Below are 13,993 nucleotides of genomic sequence, written 5' to 3'. Positions count from 1 at the left end.
TATATTTAAAAGTCAATAATTGTTAAATATGATTGGTGGATGATGCAATGATATATTGCTATTTGGAGTATTTGGGGGGGGATTTACTCCACTTTTTTTATATGTTCTACACCTCTTCTCAAAATGTAGAGGAAAATTTCTGTAGGTCTCAATTTTCCCTTCCCTCTCTAAACAAAAAGAGATCCTAAAATCCATCCATTCTCTCTTCAAATCATCTTACCATAATCACTCCAATCAAACAAAGGGTAAACAAAACATCGTGGCTAATTTGATGTATCTGTACCCGAAAAATTGCTTCAAAGAAATTCAGAGCAACACAAACTAGTTCTTGTCCATTTTAAACTATGAAGATCCCCAATCAGGGCCCCCTTACTGTATAGTATTTGTATCATTACAAGAGGTAATTGCCAGTTGAATTATAAACAAAGAACAAACAACATTCAGTTGCAAAAACTTTCAGATTATTTAATATATGTGACTAAACCCCAAGGTGGGGTTTAGAGGAGTAGTTCAGCATAAAATTGACATTAAACCTTACCCATGATGCATGCATGCAACCAAAAATAAATGGGGTAACAACAATGATGTTACATATACAAATTCATACCGTGAAAGACAAGAGTGAACGAGCAAGTCGCCACCATCCTTAATTTACTTGGCTGAGGGGAGGACGAGGTATTAGTGATGGTTTCAAGTCTTTTACATCAAAAGATTCATCGGAATGATTTTCACGGAATTCTTGAATGAGAGTTTCCATTGGCGTGGATCGAAGGGACTCTATTGTCACCTTAGTCGGAACATCAGTATCACATTTTACTGGTGTATCCCCACTTGGTTCATAATCCTGCAAGACACAAAGTAACAAGCCATGGATATTTTGTGGATGTTAACGTGGTCCATTTGATAGGAAAAAGTACTCAAAAAAAACCTCAGTTCAATTGTGAGACTATCAAGGTCCAGCAACTTCTAAATTTGTGCATCTTACTTAGTCTAACATTGACTTTTATCAATTTTTCGATGGAATATTATCAAGCCTCTAATGTTATGAATTATATTAAAGATTGATGGATGTAAAGAGTTTGGATTTTGAATCAAAATGCATAAATTTAAAAGTTGCAGGACCTTGATCCACATTTCAAAAACTAGAGTGCAAAACATAGGAAACTAATGGGAAATATTAGACTTTTCCAGAAACACGGCAGAACAGTGAGTCAACGTACCATATACTGCTGCTGAAAAGTTTCACGTGCTTTCTCTTCAATGGCAGCTGCTTGACTTGAGTGATCCCCTCGGAAGGTCTCAAGTGTATTTGCATGAGTTTTGACAACATTCAACACGCCGGATATGGATTCTCGTTCCTCTACAGACATGTCTGCAAAAGATGTCACAGAAAAGGACCACATCAATGCACGCACCACATAAAGGAACTTAGAAATTGATAAATTATTGAACACCCCCACTAAAAAGTGTAAAACTATTTTAGCTAAGGCATATGCATGCATATCCAATTATGAAGTACAAGGGCCACACTTGTCAAAGCAAATTGTGAGTATGACCAAGATCTTGAACCCAATACCCACCATCAAACTGCTGAAGGACATTCTCACAGTTCTTTGCCACATCTTCCTCGGCTGCAACCCGAGCAGAATGAACCTCAATGTCATGTTGCAAATTGGAATCAGATGCATTCCTGTACCAACATAATTAGTATCACATAGAGCCTATTAGTGAAATGATTTTTGATAGTTAACAAAATAGAAAACCCTGCAATGAATAATACAAGCATAACCTTGGCCAAAACCAAAAACAATTCAGCATAACAATACAAACGAAAAACAAGCCACCTGATAAGTGACACTGCTGCAGAAATATGTTTGGTCTCAATCTCATTTACAGCCTCATGTGTCCTCTTTGTATGTTTGAAGACTGATTCAGCAGTATTGAAACTAAAGAAAAAGATTTAAAAGATAGTTAGAATGTAAGAAACGGGATCTGAATCAAGATTCAAGAAATCTACAAGAAATAAACCTCTGCTGCAAGAGTGCCTCCATACGACAATGTTTTACTGCAGAAAAATCAGCAGTGTCTCTGGTATCTTTTTCTGCTAGCGTGCAAAAGGCCTGCCATTTCCTTTGTGCAAGAGTCACAATATCACCCATTGATGACACATGAGCATCTAAGAAGGACTTGCTTGCTATGCCACTTTCTCTAAGATCAACAAGCTTCTCATCTACCTGTAAGTTCATTAACCCATCCATTTTCAGTATAAACTAACAGGAGCATAAACACAAGCATTACTCCATCAACAACTCATGTCTAGAAGAAGAAAAAATGAGCTATCAAAAGAAACAGTAAAAACAGACCAGATCCATTTGACGACGAATGTGGTTTGAAACTAAACTAGACATATCAGCAATAAGTTTTTCTGTATCAGATTTTGCCTGCTCCTGCAAAAAATAAGCATTGAACATTAGTATTAGTAGCTTTAAACTACACCAAAATAAATAATTTAAAAATATTAAGTTATCACCTCGTAAGCTTTTTTAAACTTGGCAATGCTCTTCATTTGCATTTCATCAGCCTCTGTTGCAAAGTTGTCAAGCCTTTTTGCTTCTTCCAAAAGCTTATCCACAAATTCTTGAGTGCAATCAGATATATCGCTTATTTGTTCAGCACTGACATTGAATCTCTTTTGTTTTCAAGACACGGGCAAAAACAAACATTAAGTATATTCAGAATATAGTCAAAGCAATGAATAGAATAAAATAGCATAATATAATATATGTCTACTCAAAAACAACAGTAAAATGATAATATTATATATAATATAACATAATATAATACATGTCTACCCAAAAACAATAGTATAATGATAATATTAAATATATAAGGTGGTAAAAAGCACATACAATATGCATAACAGTGGGACAGAAACCACACATGTGACTGATTTGCTAAAATTTAAAGATAAAAAAGAGAAGATTTGAAGATGCATACATGGCGTAGTTCCCTTGCAAAAGTTGCCAATTCACCCTGCTGGGTTGAGAGAGAACTCTGAAGATCATCAAATATTGAGCTTGCTTCAGCAGCCTCAGATGCAAGAAGCTGACTCGCCAAGAAAAAATAATTCTCTATTAGTGTTCTGTTGAACATGAAAAATACATCCACAAGACATTGTAGTCAAATAAGCATAAGTAATTTCAACAGTTGCAACATACTTCTTCGATAGAGTGTCCATTGGATGATATAAGAGATGATATTTCCTCAAATGTAGTATCAGAGCCCGCTTTATGCAATCGGACAACATTTTGCACTGACTCCATATGGGATATATACAAAGTTCTCAAAGTCATAACTTTCTTTTTCAAATCAACAGCTGCCTATGGGCAATCAAAAGATGAATGATGTTAAAGAATAAAAAAACGAGGAAATGTAAAAACCATGAACAAAAAACGAAGAAGACGATATAAACAAAATACAGACGAATAGAAAAGGTAATCAAGAAAACTGAGCAAAACCACAACAATGTCACCAGTAAACAAAGGTGGAAATAGATATTGATTTACCAACCTTATCGTGAATGCCCAAAAATGAATGACAGAGATTCTCCACACATTCGAGGTGATCATGCTGCCGAGACAATGATGTCGCCACAGTGTTACAGAGAGAACCAACTTGCTGAGCAATCTCTATTTGAAAATTATCCACAACAGCTCTGTTACAGGAATTTAGTTTATCTTCTCTACCTATAAAATATCACATTAGAGATATTAGAAAATTATTAAATAAATCTACACCAATCAAAGCAGTGGAAATAATAAGATCACTTACCAATTTTGAAAAACAATGAAGCATTATCCTGGAGAGCTTTCTCCAAATCAGCTCGTAAAATGCATGCTTGATGAGTTAATGCATTTTCTATTGCAAAAATATAAAATTAGCATAAAAATTAATAACTAAGAAATAACAATAAAAATATGCAAGTGTGCTACCTGCTTTTCTCTGCTCAGATATGATAAAATCTTTCTCTTTCAAGCTATACCAGCATTTCCTTAACTCTTCCTCTTTGTCGGCAAGCAATTTGCTGGTCTTGCTCAAATTTTTCTGCCACATTTTTTTTGTGTTTTGATAAGAATATATAGAAATAGTAACTCTCAATAAAATGAAAAACTGCTTAGACAACTGACCTCAGTGTCATCAAGTTTTGTGCTCAAATCTGAGCACTGCCGAACCTGGTCAACGTATTTCCTTTGCAAATCATCAATGTGCTGGTTGAAACATTGAAACATATAGAGCAAGAAACAAGTTAAGCATAAGGAACAAGAAAAAGGGCAAAATGTCTTCAACTTTAACTGTCATTTGTCAAGAAAAGAAACCTTCTGATGAGTTTCTAATGTGATCCCCATCTGCTCAATCTGATCTGCCATTGCCTAATAAAAAAGAAAAAGAAAAACCATGTATCAATAGAAAGGGTCAAAGGTATGTTACACTAGAAAAGTGTTATGTGGAACAGATGTTGAAATAATTGTTTGGTAAAAACAAAAGCAACAAACATAAACGTAATAGACAGCCTACCTTCCTCTCATTCTCCTCCTGCTGGTATCTCTCTTTTGGTATATAGACGCCAACTTTCTCACGTGCAGCATAAACCTCTGGTCAGAATCACAAATTTAATCAACCTCTTAGAGAGTAAAAAAGGCTTAAGAGCCTAAATAATTACCACAAGAAAGACAAAGCAACCTACCTGCCTTAAGGCGTTCAATTTCACCATAAAGATCCTTGATAAGAGTTGATTTCATCATTTTTTGGTTAACCTAGGAAAATCAAAATGAAACTAAAAATAGTTGAGGCAAAACAATCGCAATCTTATCATCGGAAAATGAGACAGCATATGTCATCATAATAAATCAGGGAAATTTTCCACATACTTTGCAGATCCTATAGTCAGTATCTTTATTCAAGAGAATTGTAAAAGCTCATATGCACATGTCTAAGTAATACACGTAAGTAACATTAGGTAATAAGATTGTACCAAACAGATGTTTTAAAATACATTAATCAAATCATCATTGGAAAAAGTACAATACTTATAACACATTAAAATATTTATGCACAGTTTAATAAACCTCTCAAGTGAGTCAAACGATGTAAAAAAGTCACAAACCTCGGGCTTATTTTTTATGTTCTTCGCCCTGTGTGCATAATCCAATGTGCTCAAGGTCTCCTCTAAGCAATGAACTGCTGGAGAAACGGTTGCTATGATACATGTCTTTGTCCTCCCACCAAGTGAGTCACGCAGTAAACGGGTCAACTTGCTATCCCTAAATTCAAAAGGATTTGTAAGCAAACAAGAAAAATGCATACAAAAAGTAGCTATGCACACATGCATACCCCCTAAACAAAGACTATTACGAAGCATTATATGGCCACTAAACCGGAGGGGGACCTGTATGGGATGTGGCCAAGATGCTCCACAAGTGCGCAGATCACTCGCCCTAAAGTGAGCAAACTTTTATTAATTTCTCCAGCTTCTCTTGCACGGCCCTGATCACAAAATCCAACATATCAAACTTAACTTTTTATTCATTAGGCAATTTCAACAGTATATGCCAAATAAAATGTATGCTTAACTGCATTACCTCTCTAGCACCAGAACGGGATATATTTTCTGATCCTGCTAGATCCACTAAATTCAGTTTGCCACATTTTATAAGTTCTTCACCTTCTGGGGTTGTTTCCTTGATGTGAATTGTAATGGAAAATAAAGAATGTGACCGACTGAAACATGCAACAAATACTAGTAAAACATAAAATCTTGGCCATCTGTCAAAAAACAAAACCCAGAAAGCAACAATCACCTTGATTGCTTGTTCAATAATGTTTCTGCAGTACGCCTTTTGGCAGACCCTCTCTCCAGCAGAGTAAAAATTTCACTTGCACTTGTAACAATTTCTTCCTCCAAACCCCGAACAAGAACACCACCTTTACCATCCTCCATAAGAGGCAGCTGCTTCTTCTGCTTATCCTCCAAAGCACCTTTCGAAATTTCTTCTGGGGCAAGCAAATCAGTAATCTCCTCATTATACAACTCTAAGAAAGTGACTTTCACACTATATTCGGCATTCTGGCCTTCAAGAGTATCAAATATCTGTTTAACAGCCCTAGGTATGACTCCTGCTTCAGTAGGCAACTCTCCATTGGGCCTACTCTGGAATAATCAAACCAACTTATCAACAATCATTATTGATGACTACACATTCAACACTTTAATTAACAACTAAGAAATAGACACTAACTTATACCTTTGCCCTTTTGCATTCACCTTCCATTGTGTATGTTTTCCCAGTACCAGTTTGACCATATGCAAATATAGTACAGTTAAATCCCTCTAGAACCTCATTCACTATTGGCACAACAGCTTGTTCATATAGATCTTTTTGCTGTGCATTAGGACCAAAAACCTGCAGAATATAAAATCAATCGTCATCGAACCACTCTAACATTTCTTCAACTGATTGATCATAAAATGTAGAGTCATTCCCAAATTCTTCCCGAAGATAAAAAATGTGCCCCCAATTTTACTCCACTGAAAAAACCTAAACTTGATCCTCGAGAATCTCAAATGTCAGTCAAATTAGTCTTCGAGAGAGAAATTATTCAGACACATTAATTACTGTCAAGGACAATTTTCACTGTCATAGATTCTTATGATCCATTTGCGAGTTGTTTATTGGAGGGGAGGAACGGAAAGTGAAGGCTTCAGAGCCATGAAATATACATGCGAGATGACTCAGATGTGTTTCTCTTCCTTCCCCTCCAAAAACCAACTCGCAAACGGACCCTTAAGGATTAAGTTCGGCTGAAATGACTCAGATGTGTTTCTCTTCCTTCCCCTCCAAAAACCAACTCGCAAACGGACCCTTAAGGATTAAGTTCGGCTGAAATGACTCAGATGTGTTTCTCTTCCTTCCCCTCCAAAAACCAACTCGCAAACGGACCCTTAAGGATTAAGTTCGGCTGAAATGACTCAGATGTGTTTCTCTTCCTTCCCCTCCAAAAACCAACTCGCAAACGGACCCTTAAGGATTAAGTTCGGCTGAAATGACTCAGATGTGTTTCTCTTCCTTCCCCTCCAAAAACCAACTCGCAAACGGACCCTTAAGGATTAAGTTCGGCTGAAATGACTCAGATGTGTTTCTCTTCCTTCCCCTCCAAAAACCAACTCGCAAACGGACCCTTAAGGATTAAGTTCGGCTGAAATGACTTTTTTTTAATGATTTTTAAAAAATGCTCACACTTTTATAATTCATAGAAATTAACAAGGTGGAAAAGGATTACCTTATCGAAAGTGAAAACTCTATCGATGTGTTTTCCGGCGATGCTCTGAGAAACGGCTACTTCTCTGATATACTCATTGCATGTCAAAACCTTAGGCGCGTTGGTCCGCAACTCTTCATCACTAAACGGCCTAAGAAATCAAAATGATAATCAAATTTCAGATTCAGTGAGTGAAACTAAAAGAAAACATTTGTTGATATTGGAAATTGAAATACCTGCAACGAAGGAGGACCTGAACGTTCACACCTTTCTCTTTCTCGTGGCGATGAGACATTTTTTTCGATCTAATTGGAAGCAGAGAATGAAATGAATGGGAATGGGAGAGAAGAGACGAGGAGAAGAGAAGAGAGATCCGTTTGCTTCTTTGTTTTTTTTGTTTTTGTTTTCTGTCGCGGGAGGGTTTTAGATTTGAATTTGGAGAGAGAGGGTCTCTTCTGATTTGTCTTATTTTTTTGTAATTTGATGTAATAATCAACGGCACCGGGCTTAATAGCCCACTCATACCAAAATAACGGGACAGGCTCTTTTGAATCTCATCTTTATTAACTTGGGCCCAGAAATTGCAATAACCTCAAAATATCTCTTCTTATTTCTCTGTGTTATCGTAATCTTTTAATCCACACTTCTCACTTTCCCAAAATACTCTCTACTCTTTCCTGGTAACCTCAAACCCAAACTTTTTACTTTTCCTTATTACATTTAGTTTTCCTAAATTTTGTTTTACTTCCAACTTGATAAAGAAGATGAGTGAGAGTAAGATATGAGGTTGATAATGACATATACAAAAAGTGTACATCAAATAACATGGACACTATCTATGGTAAGCGAGGGATAGGTATTATTAATCTGATCCAAAGATTCGTCGCTACTTAGAGGAATTTATTGTACATCAAAACTTAAAAGGGATTAGTTTTCAAAAAGTCATTAATTAATATTAGGTTCAAGTAAGAAACAATCATTATATATTAATCCTCCCACACAAACATAATTTGTATGATCTCATTTTTTCATATTAAATTATCCAACTAGAATGGCAAAAATATCCTTGGATTCTAACTTATGTACTTAGTTTTCACTTGTTTTTTTGTAAATACATATTACTTTCTTCACATTTTATGTAAAATATTATTCTATTTTTTATTGACAATTGTTAGTATGTTAATATTTGTTATAGACGAGACTCGAACCATTAATCTCCTTCATTTCACCCCTAACTATCAAATCACATTATAATTTATTTTTTATTTTTTTTTAATTTGCTAAGGGTGAGGTTCGAATTCACAACCTTCTTCACTTCATTTCTTAAACTTTTTCACTTTAACTATCAGATTATTTTATGACTCCCAAACATTTTTCTAGTTGGTTGTTATATAACGTGGATATCATTATCATATAAAATGGCATTAACCTTGGTACATTTGCTCAATCTTTAAAATTATTTCAAGGCTTGTTATTCTCATCTAAAAGATAAATATATAATTGGAAATTTGTCATTTTTTCCCTAAGTCAGCTTAGCTTATTCTTATTTTATCTCATCCTGATTAGACATGTATGTCTTTGGAAATTTTCAAGTCAAGAAGATTTTGTGATCCAAATTTTGGCTTAATCAACACTAGCATTTGAATTAGTGCAAAAATAAATCTAAAATTTGGCTTGATCAACCCTACTTGTCCCAACCAATCTTATTTTTGCCACGATAAACCAATGTTTGCAATGTACAAAGAACATCAAGAGTGGAAATTGTTATCGACACTAGCATTTGGATTAGTGCAACGCGTGGGATAGCATTATTATTTTATTGATACTTATAACAATGATTTAGAACAAACTTTTTCTACTCTAAATTTACATGGTATATTAAAAAAACGAATATAACTAACAATAATTTGCCTCACGTAACATTTGTAGAAGAAGAATCAAATTCTCTTATTGATTTAAATTGATTAAAATGTAGTACATATGAATCTATTTTATACACAATTAGTTACAAATAAAATAATTATGGGAGGACAATAATAAATAAAACTATAATTTAAAATACATAATAAACTGATATGATTAACATCACTTGGTCAATACTCCAACAAGTCCTCATAAGATTGTGGTGGATGAAATAACACCAATCTTAGACCTGAAAAAACTATGTCGGGATGGAGATAGATATCTGGTTAGAATATCAGCAAGTTGATGACTAAAGGGTATGTGTTGAACCTATAGGTCATTGTTTGATACTAGGTCTCACACAAATTGATAATGAATATCAATGTGCTTCGTGTGCGAGTAAAATATTGGATTGACACTGAAATATGTGGCTCCAATATTGTTAGAGTAAATGATAGGTTGTGATTGAAGGGGTATTTACAGCTCTGTGAAGGGTTCCTTAAACAAAAGAAGCTTATAAGTAGTTGAACGAATAACCATGTATTCAGCCTCAATGCAGGATTTTGCTACGATGCATTGCTTTTTACACAACCAATAGATGACATTCAGACCACAATAAATAATAAAGGTTGTAATGGATTTCATATCAAATGAATCGCTAGCCTAGCTACAGTCACAAAAAGCACAAAAGTGAAGTTCATGTGAGTGATGAAGTTGTAGGCCTTAATCCAAAATTCCTTTAAGCACATTTAACAGCTTGTAAATGAAACCTAGTGGGAGCATGCGTGTACTGAGAAAGTTTATTAATAGTAAATGCCATATCAGGATGAGTGAGAAGAATATATTTCAAGGAACCCACAAATTGGCGATATTAATGTTGATCATAGGTAAATAGTTATCCGTTGTTTGTTAACTTTATAGTAGTGGACATAGTTTTTGAAATTGGTTTAGTATCATGGATGTTGGCCTTGTGGAGTAAGTCACAAATATAGTGATGTTGAGTCAAGAACCTACCATATGCGATTGGAACAAATTCAATGCCAATAAAATGACTTAGAAAGCCTAGACCCTTTAGAGAAAATTTTGAGGCAAGAGCATCTCGGAAAGAGATAAAAAAAACTTCAAGTCAATGCCTCTAAAGAGGATATTATCATCATAAACTAAGAAATATGACAGAGTTTCATCATGACTATAAATGAAGAATGAAGTGTGTAACTTAGAGTTCGTTAGCTCGTATTGTATTAAGAAAGCCTTCAGAGCATGATACCAAGCACGAGGTGCTTGTTCCAGGCTATAAAGAACTTTCCTCAACTTGCAAACATGATCAGGGAACTGAGGATGAACGGAGCGAGGAAGTTGAGATATATAAAGCTCCTCATTGATGGTTTCATGTAGAAAGGTGTTGATTTTTACACTTATATAACTTAGAGACCATCTTGTAGAGAATGTCACACCTAAGATAAGCTTGATCATGTAGGAGTTTGACGATAGGACTAATGTGTCATTGTAATGAACAGATGGCGTTGGTGAAAGCCTTTGGCAATTAGTCTCGCCTTATAGGAAGCAATGAAGCCGTCAGTGGTGCATTTTTTCTAGAAATTCATTTGTTGTCAATAATGTTGAAGTGATCTTGTTTTGGTTCAAGAGCTCATGTGCTATTAGTAACTAAGGTATGAAATTCTTTATGTTGGGAGATCTTCATCCATAGGATATATCATTCTTCCATGGGCTAAGTGGAAGAAGCATAGAAGTGGGTTTGACACCACATCTTGACCCAAAAGCTTAAGACATTATCTCTATGGGTTCATCCATTTATATACTTTTTAACTCATCCATTTTTTCTCAATTTGGGATTTCTTCATTCACACTTGGAATATCCAACATCTCCCCTTCAAGTGCGAGTTCCCCTTCAAGTACTGGATACATTAGAGCTTAGCTCTCTATCTACTTGCACCGATGTTGGCTTATCCATTCATCAACAGAATACGCCGCCTTGACTTCTCATCAGAAAGACTTTCGGCATAAGGATCCCTCATTGATCTACCGACAACTTGTCGCTTCCATACTCCATTGAGTCGTCGAACCATCGTCTCTTATACCACTTGTTGGGAGATCTTCATCCATAAGATATATCATTCTTCCATATGCTATGTGAAAGAAGTATAGAAGTGGGATTGACACCACATCTTGACCCAAAACCTTAAGACATTAGGTCTATGGGTCCATATACTTATATGTTCTTCAACTCATCCATTTTTTCTCAATGTGGGACTTCTTCATTCACACTTGGAACATCACGTTGGATATTCCAACTGTGAATGAAGAAGTCCCACATTGAGCAAAAATGGATGATTTAAAGAGCATATAAGTGGATGGACCCATAGACCTAATGCCTTAAGGTTTATGGTCAAGATGTGGTGTCAAGCACACTTATAATCTTCTTTTACTTAGCCCATGGAAGAATGATATATCCTATAGATGAAGATCTCCCAACAAGTGGTATTAGAGCTCTTTGGGGTTTGAGGTTATTTGACTTGCTTGAATGATGGAGGCAAATACACATAGAATAATATGTTTGAATGACACTAACTATCACTTGTGGAACGGAAAAATGAAATCTTTATTATTTGTGAAGAATTTGCATATTCTTGTGTTTGCTATTGAGAAGCTAGAGTCCAAGTCTGATGAGGATTGAAGTTTTCAACATTAACAAGTTTGTGGTTTCATTCGGCAATATGTAGAAGACAATGTCTACAATCACGTTGCTAATGAGGAAAATGCAAAATCTTTATAGAAGAAAATTGAATCTATGTATGCTTCTAAATCAGGGAATAATAAATTATACTCTTTGAATTCTTTGATGAATTTGAGATACAAGGAAGGAGCTTCTATTTCATATCACTTGAATGATTTTAAAGGGGTCCTTGATCAATTATTAGGAATGGGTATCAAGTTTAATGATGAAGTGTTGGGACTATGGCTACTGAATACTCTATCAGATTCTTAGGAAACATTTCGAGTTTTAATTACAAACTCAACCCATGATGCCTGATGGTATTGTCTCTTTGCAAAGTATAAAAGGAAGTATTATTAATGAGGAGATGAGAAGTAAGGCACATGGTACTTCATCTCATTTTGAGGTGTTTGTCATTGAAAACATGGGGAAAAGTCATAGAAAGGAACCGAAAGGTGATAGAGAAAATATCAGAAGTAAGTCCAAGTCTAGATACAAGAATGTGGAGTGTCACTATTGTCATAAAGCATGTCACATACAGAAGAATTATTTTCAATGGAAAAGGGAAAACAAAGACAACAAGGGCAAGTAGAACGATAATTGATAGTGGTAACAGGAGAATTACTACTGCTACTTGTGATGATCTTATTATTCTTTGTGATCGTGATTCAGTTAATCTTGTATCAGATGAGAGTATGTGGATAATTGATAGTGGTGCTACACTTCCTGTTACGCCAAGGAAGACGTTCCTCACATCTTACACTTCTGGTGATTTTGGAATGTTGAAGATGGGCAATGATGGTATGTCAAAGATAGTTGGTATTGATGATATTTGGTTGTATACCAACATGGGAGTGTAGTTGTTGTTGATATGAGTTAAACATGCTTCATATGTTATTTTCAATTTGATCTTTGTGCAGATGCTTGACGATGATGGTTATGATAATCATTTTGGTTCTGGAAAGTGGAAACTCACTAGAGGTAACTTGGTTGTGGCTAGAGGGGAGAAAATTTTCAAACTGTATTAGACAAAAGCTTTGGTTTCTAAAGAAAGCGTGAGTGTCATGGATGTGGAGGCTTCTTTGTGGCACGAAAGACTCAGTCATATTAGTGAAAAGGGGTTGATTTGTTTAACAAAAAAGGATGTACTTTCAGGATTGAAGAGTGTAGAGTTGAAGAAGTATTCTCATTACATGGCTGGTAAGCATACCAGAGTATCCTTTAAGAAGCATCATCCCTCAAGGAAGTCAGAGCTGTTTGAATTGGTGCATTTTGATGTTTGTGGTCCATTGAAGGTAAAGTCATTTGGTGGTGCACTTTACTTTATTACTTTTATCGATGATTGTTCACGGAAGCTTTTGTTCTATGCTTTGAAGATAAAGGACCAAGTGCTTGAAAAGTTCAAACAATTCCATGTTTTGGTTGAGAGACATTTTGGTAAGAAGCTAAAATGCATTCGTACTGACAATAATGGTGAGTATTATGGATCGTTTGATATTTACTGCAAGCAACAAGGTATTATACATGAAAAGACTCCTCGTAAGACTCCTCAACTTAATGGCTTAGCAGAAAGGATGAACAGAACTTTGGTTGAAAGAGTTAGGTACATGATTTCTGAAGCAGAATTACCTAAACATTTCTAGGGTGAGGCTTTGTATACGGCAGTGCATGTTATTAATCTTAGTCCTACAATTGCTCTGAATGTTGAGGAGCTAGATAAGATTTGGTTTGGCAAGAATGATATGTATGATCACTTGTGAGTCGTCGGTTGCAAGACATTTGTGTATGAGCCAATGGATGAAAGGTACAATTTGGATGCAAAGACAAGGTAATGCATCTTTATTGGTTATGGTGAAGATGAATTTGGCTACAAGTTGTATGATCTTGTTGAGAAAAAGGTTGTTAGAAGCTGTGATTTGAATTTCATGGAAGATCAAACCATTGAAGACATTGATAAGATAAAGAAGACTACACTCGATGAAGATAGTAGATTGTATGATATTGATCCATTTTGGAGGCCTATACATGATATGGATACAG

At 35.4% G+C, this 13,993-nt stretch overlaps 1 protein-coding gene across 2 annotated transcripts; it reads right to left on the bottom strand.

Moving 5' to 3' along the window:
* LOC109347539 (kinesin-like protein KIN-5C) lies at window positions 306–7,757 on the bottom strand. Of its 2 annotated transcripts, XM_019587448.1 has the most exons (23): window positions 7,554–7,757; window positions 7,339–7,468; window positions 6,303–6,461; window positions 5,859–6,208; window positions 5,640–5,778; window positions 5,447–5,544; window positions 5,165–5,321; window positions 4,745–4,814; window positions 4,576–4,652; window positions 4,377–4,430; window positions 4,188–4,268; window positions 3,993–4,104; window positions 3,832–3,918; window positions 3,571–3,746; window positions 3,219–3,380; window positions 2,998–3,105; window positions 2,531–2,689; window positions 2,364–2,447; window positions 2,029–2,234; window positions 1,845–1,946; window positions 1,581–1,690; window positions 1,221–1,372; window positions 306–844 (listed from the first exon to the last, which is right to left on the bottom strand). In XM_019587448.1, the coding sequence occupies exons 1-23, from the start codon at window positions 7,610–7,612 to the stop codon at window positions 647–649; spliced, it is 3,030 nt and encodes a 1,009-aa protein (XP_019442993.1). In that variant the 5' UTR covers window positions 7,613–7,757; the 3' UTR covers window positions 306–646. The 2 variants fall into 2 exon arrangements, with proteins under 2 accessions (XP_019442993.1, XP_019442994.1); XM_019587449.1 differs by lacking the exon at window positions 7,554–7,757 and having other exon boundaries at window positions 5,859–6,203; window positions 7,339–7,450.

Source organism: Lupinus angustifolius, chromosome LG05 (assembly GCF_001865875.1).
Source record: "Lupinus angustifolius cultivar Tanjil chromosome LG05, LupAngTanjil_v1.0, whole genome shotgun sequence".
In the NCBI taxonomy this organism is placed as follows: Eukaryota; Viridiplantae; Streptophyta; class Magnoliopsida; order Fabales; family Fabaceae; genus Lupinus; species Lupinus angustifolius.
The sequence above is the reverse complement of the archived record's forward strand: the minus strand, read 5'-3'. Positions and strand labels throughout refer to the sequence as shown.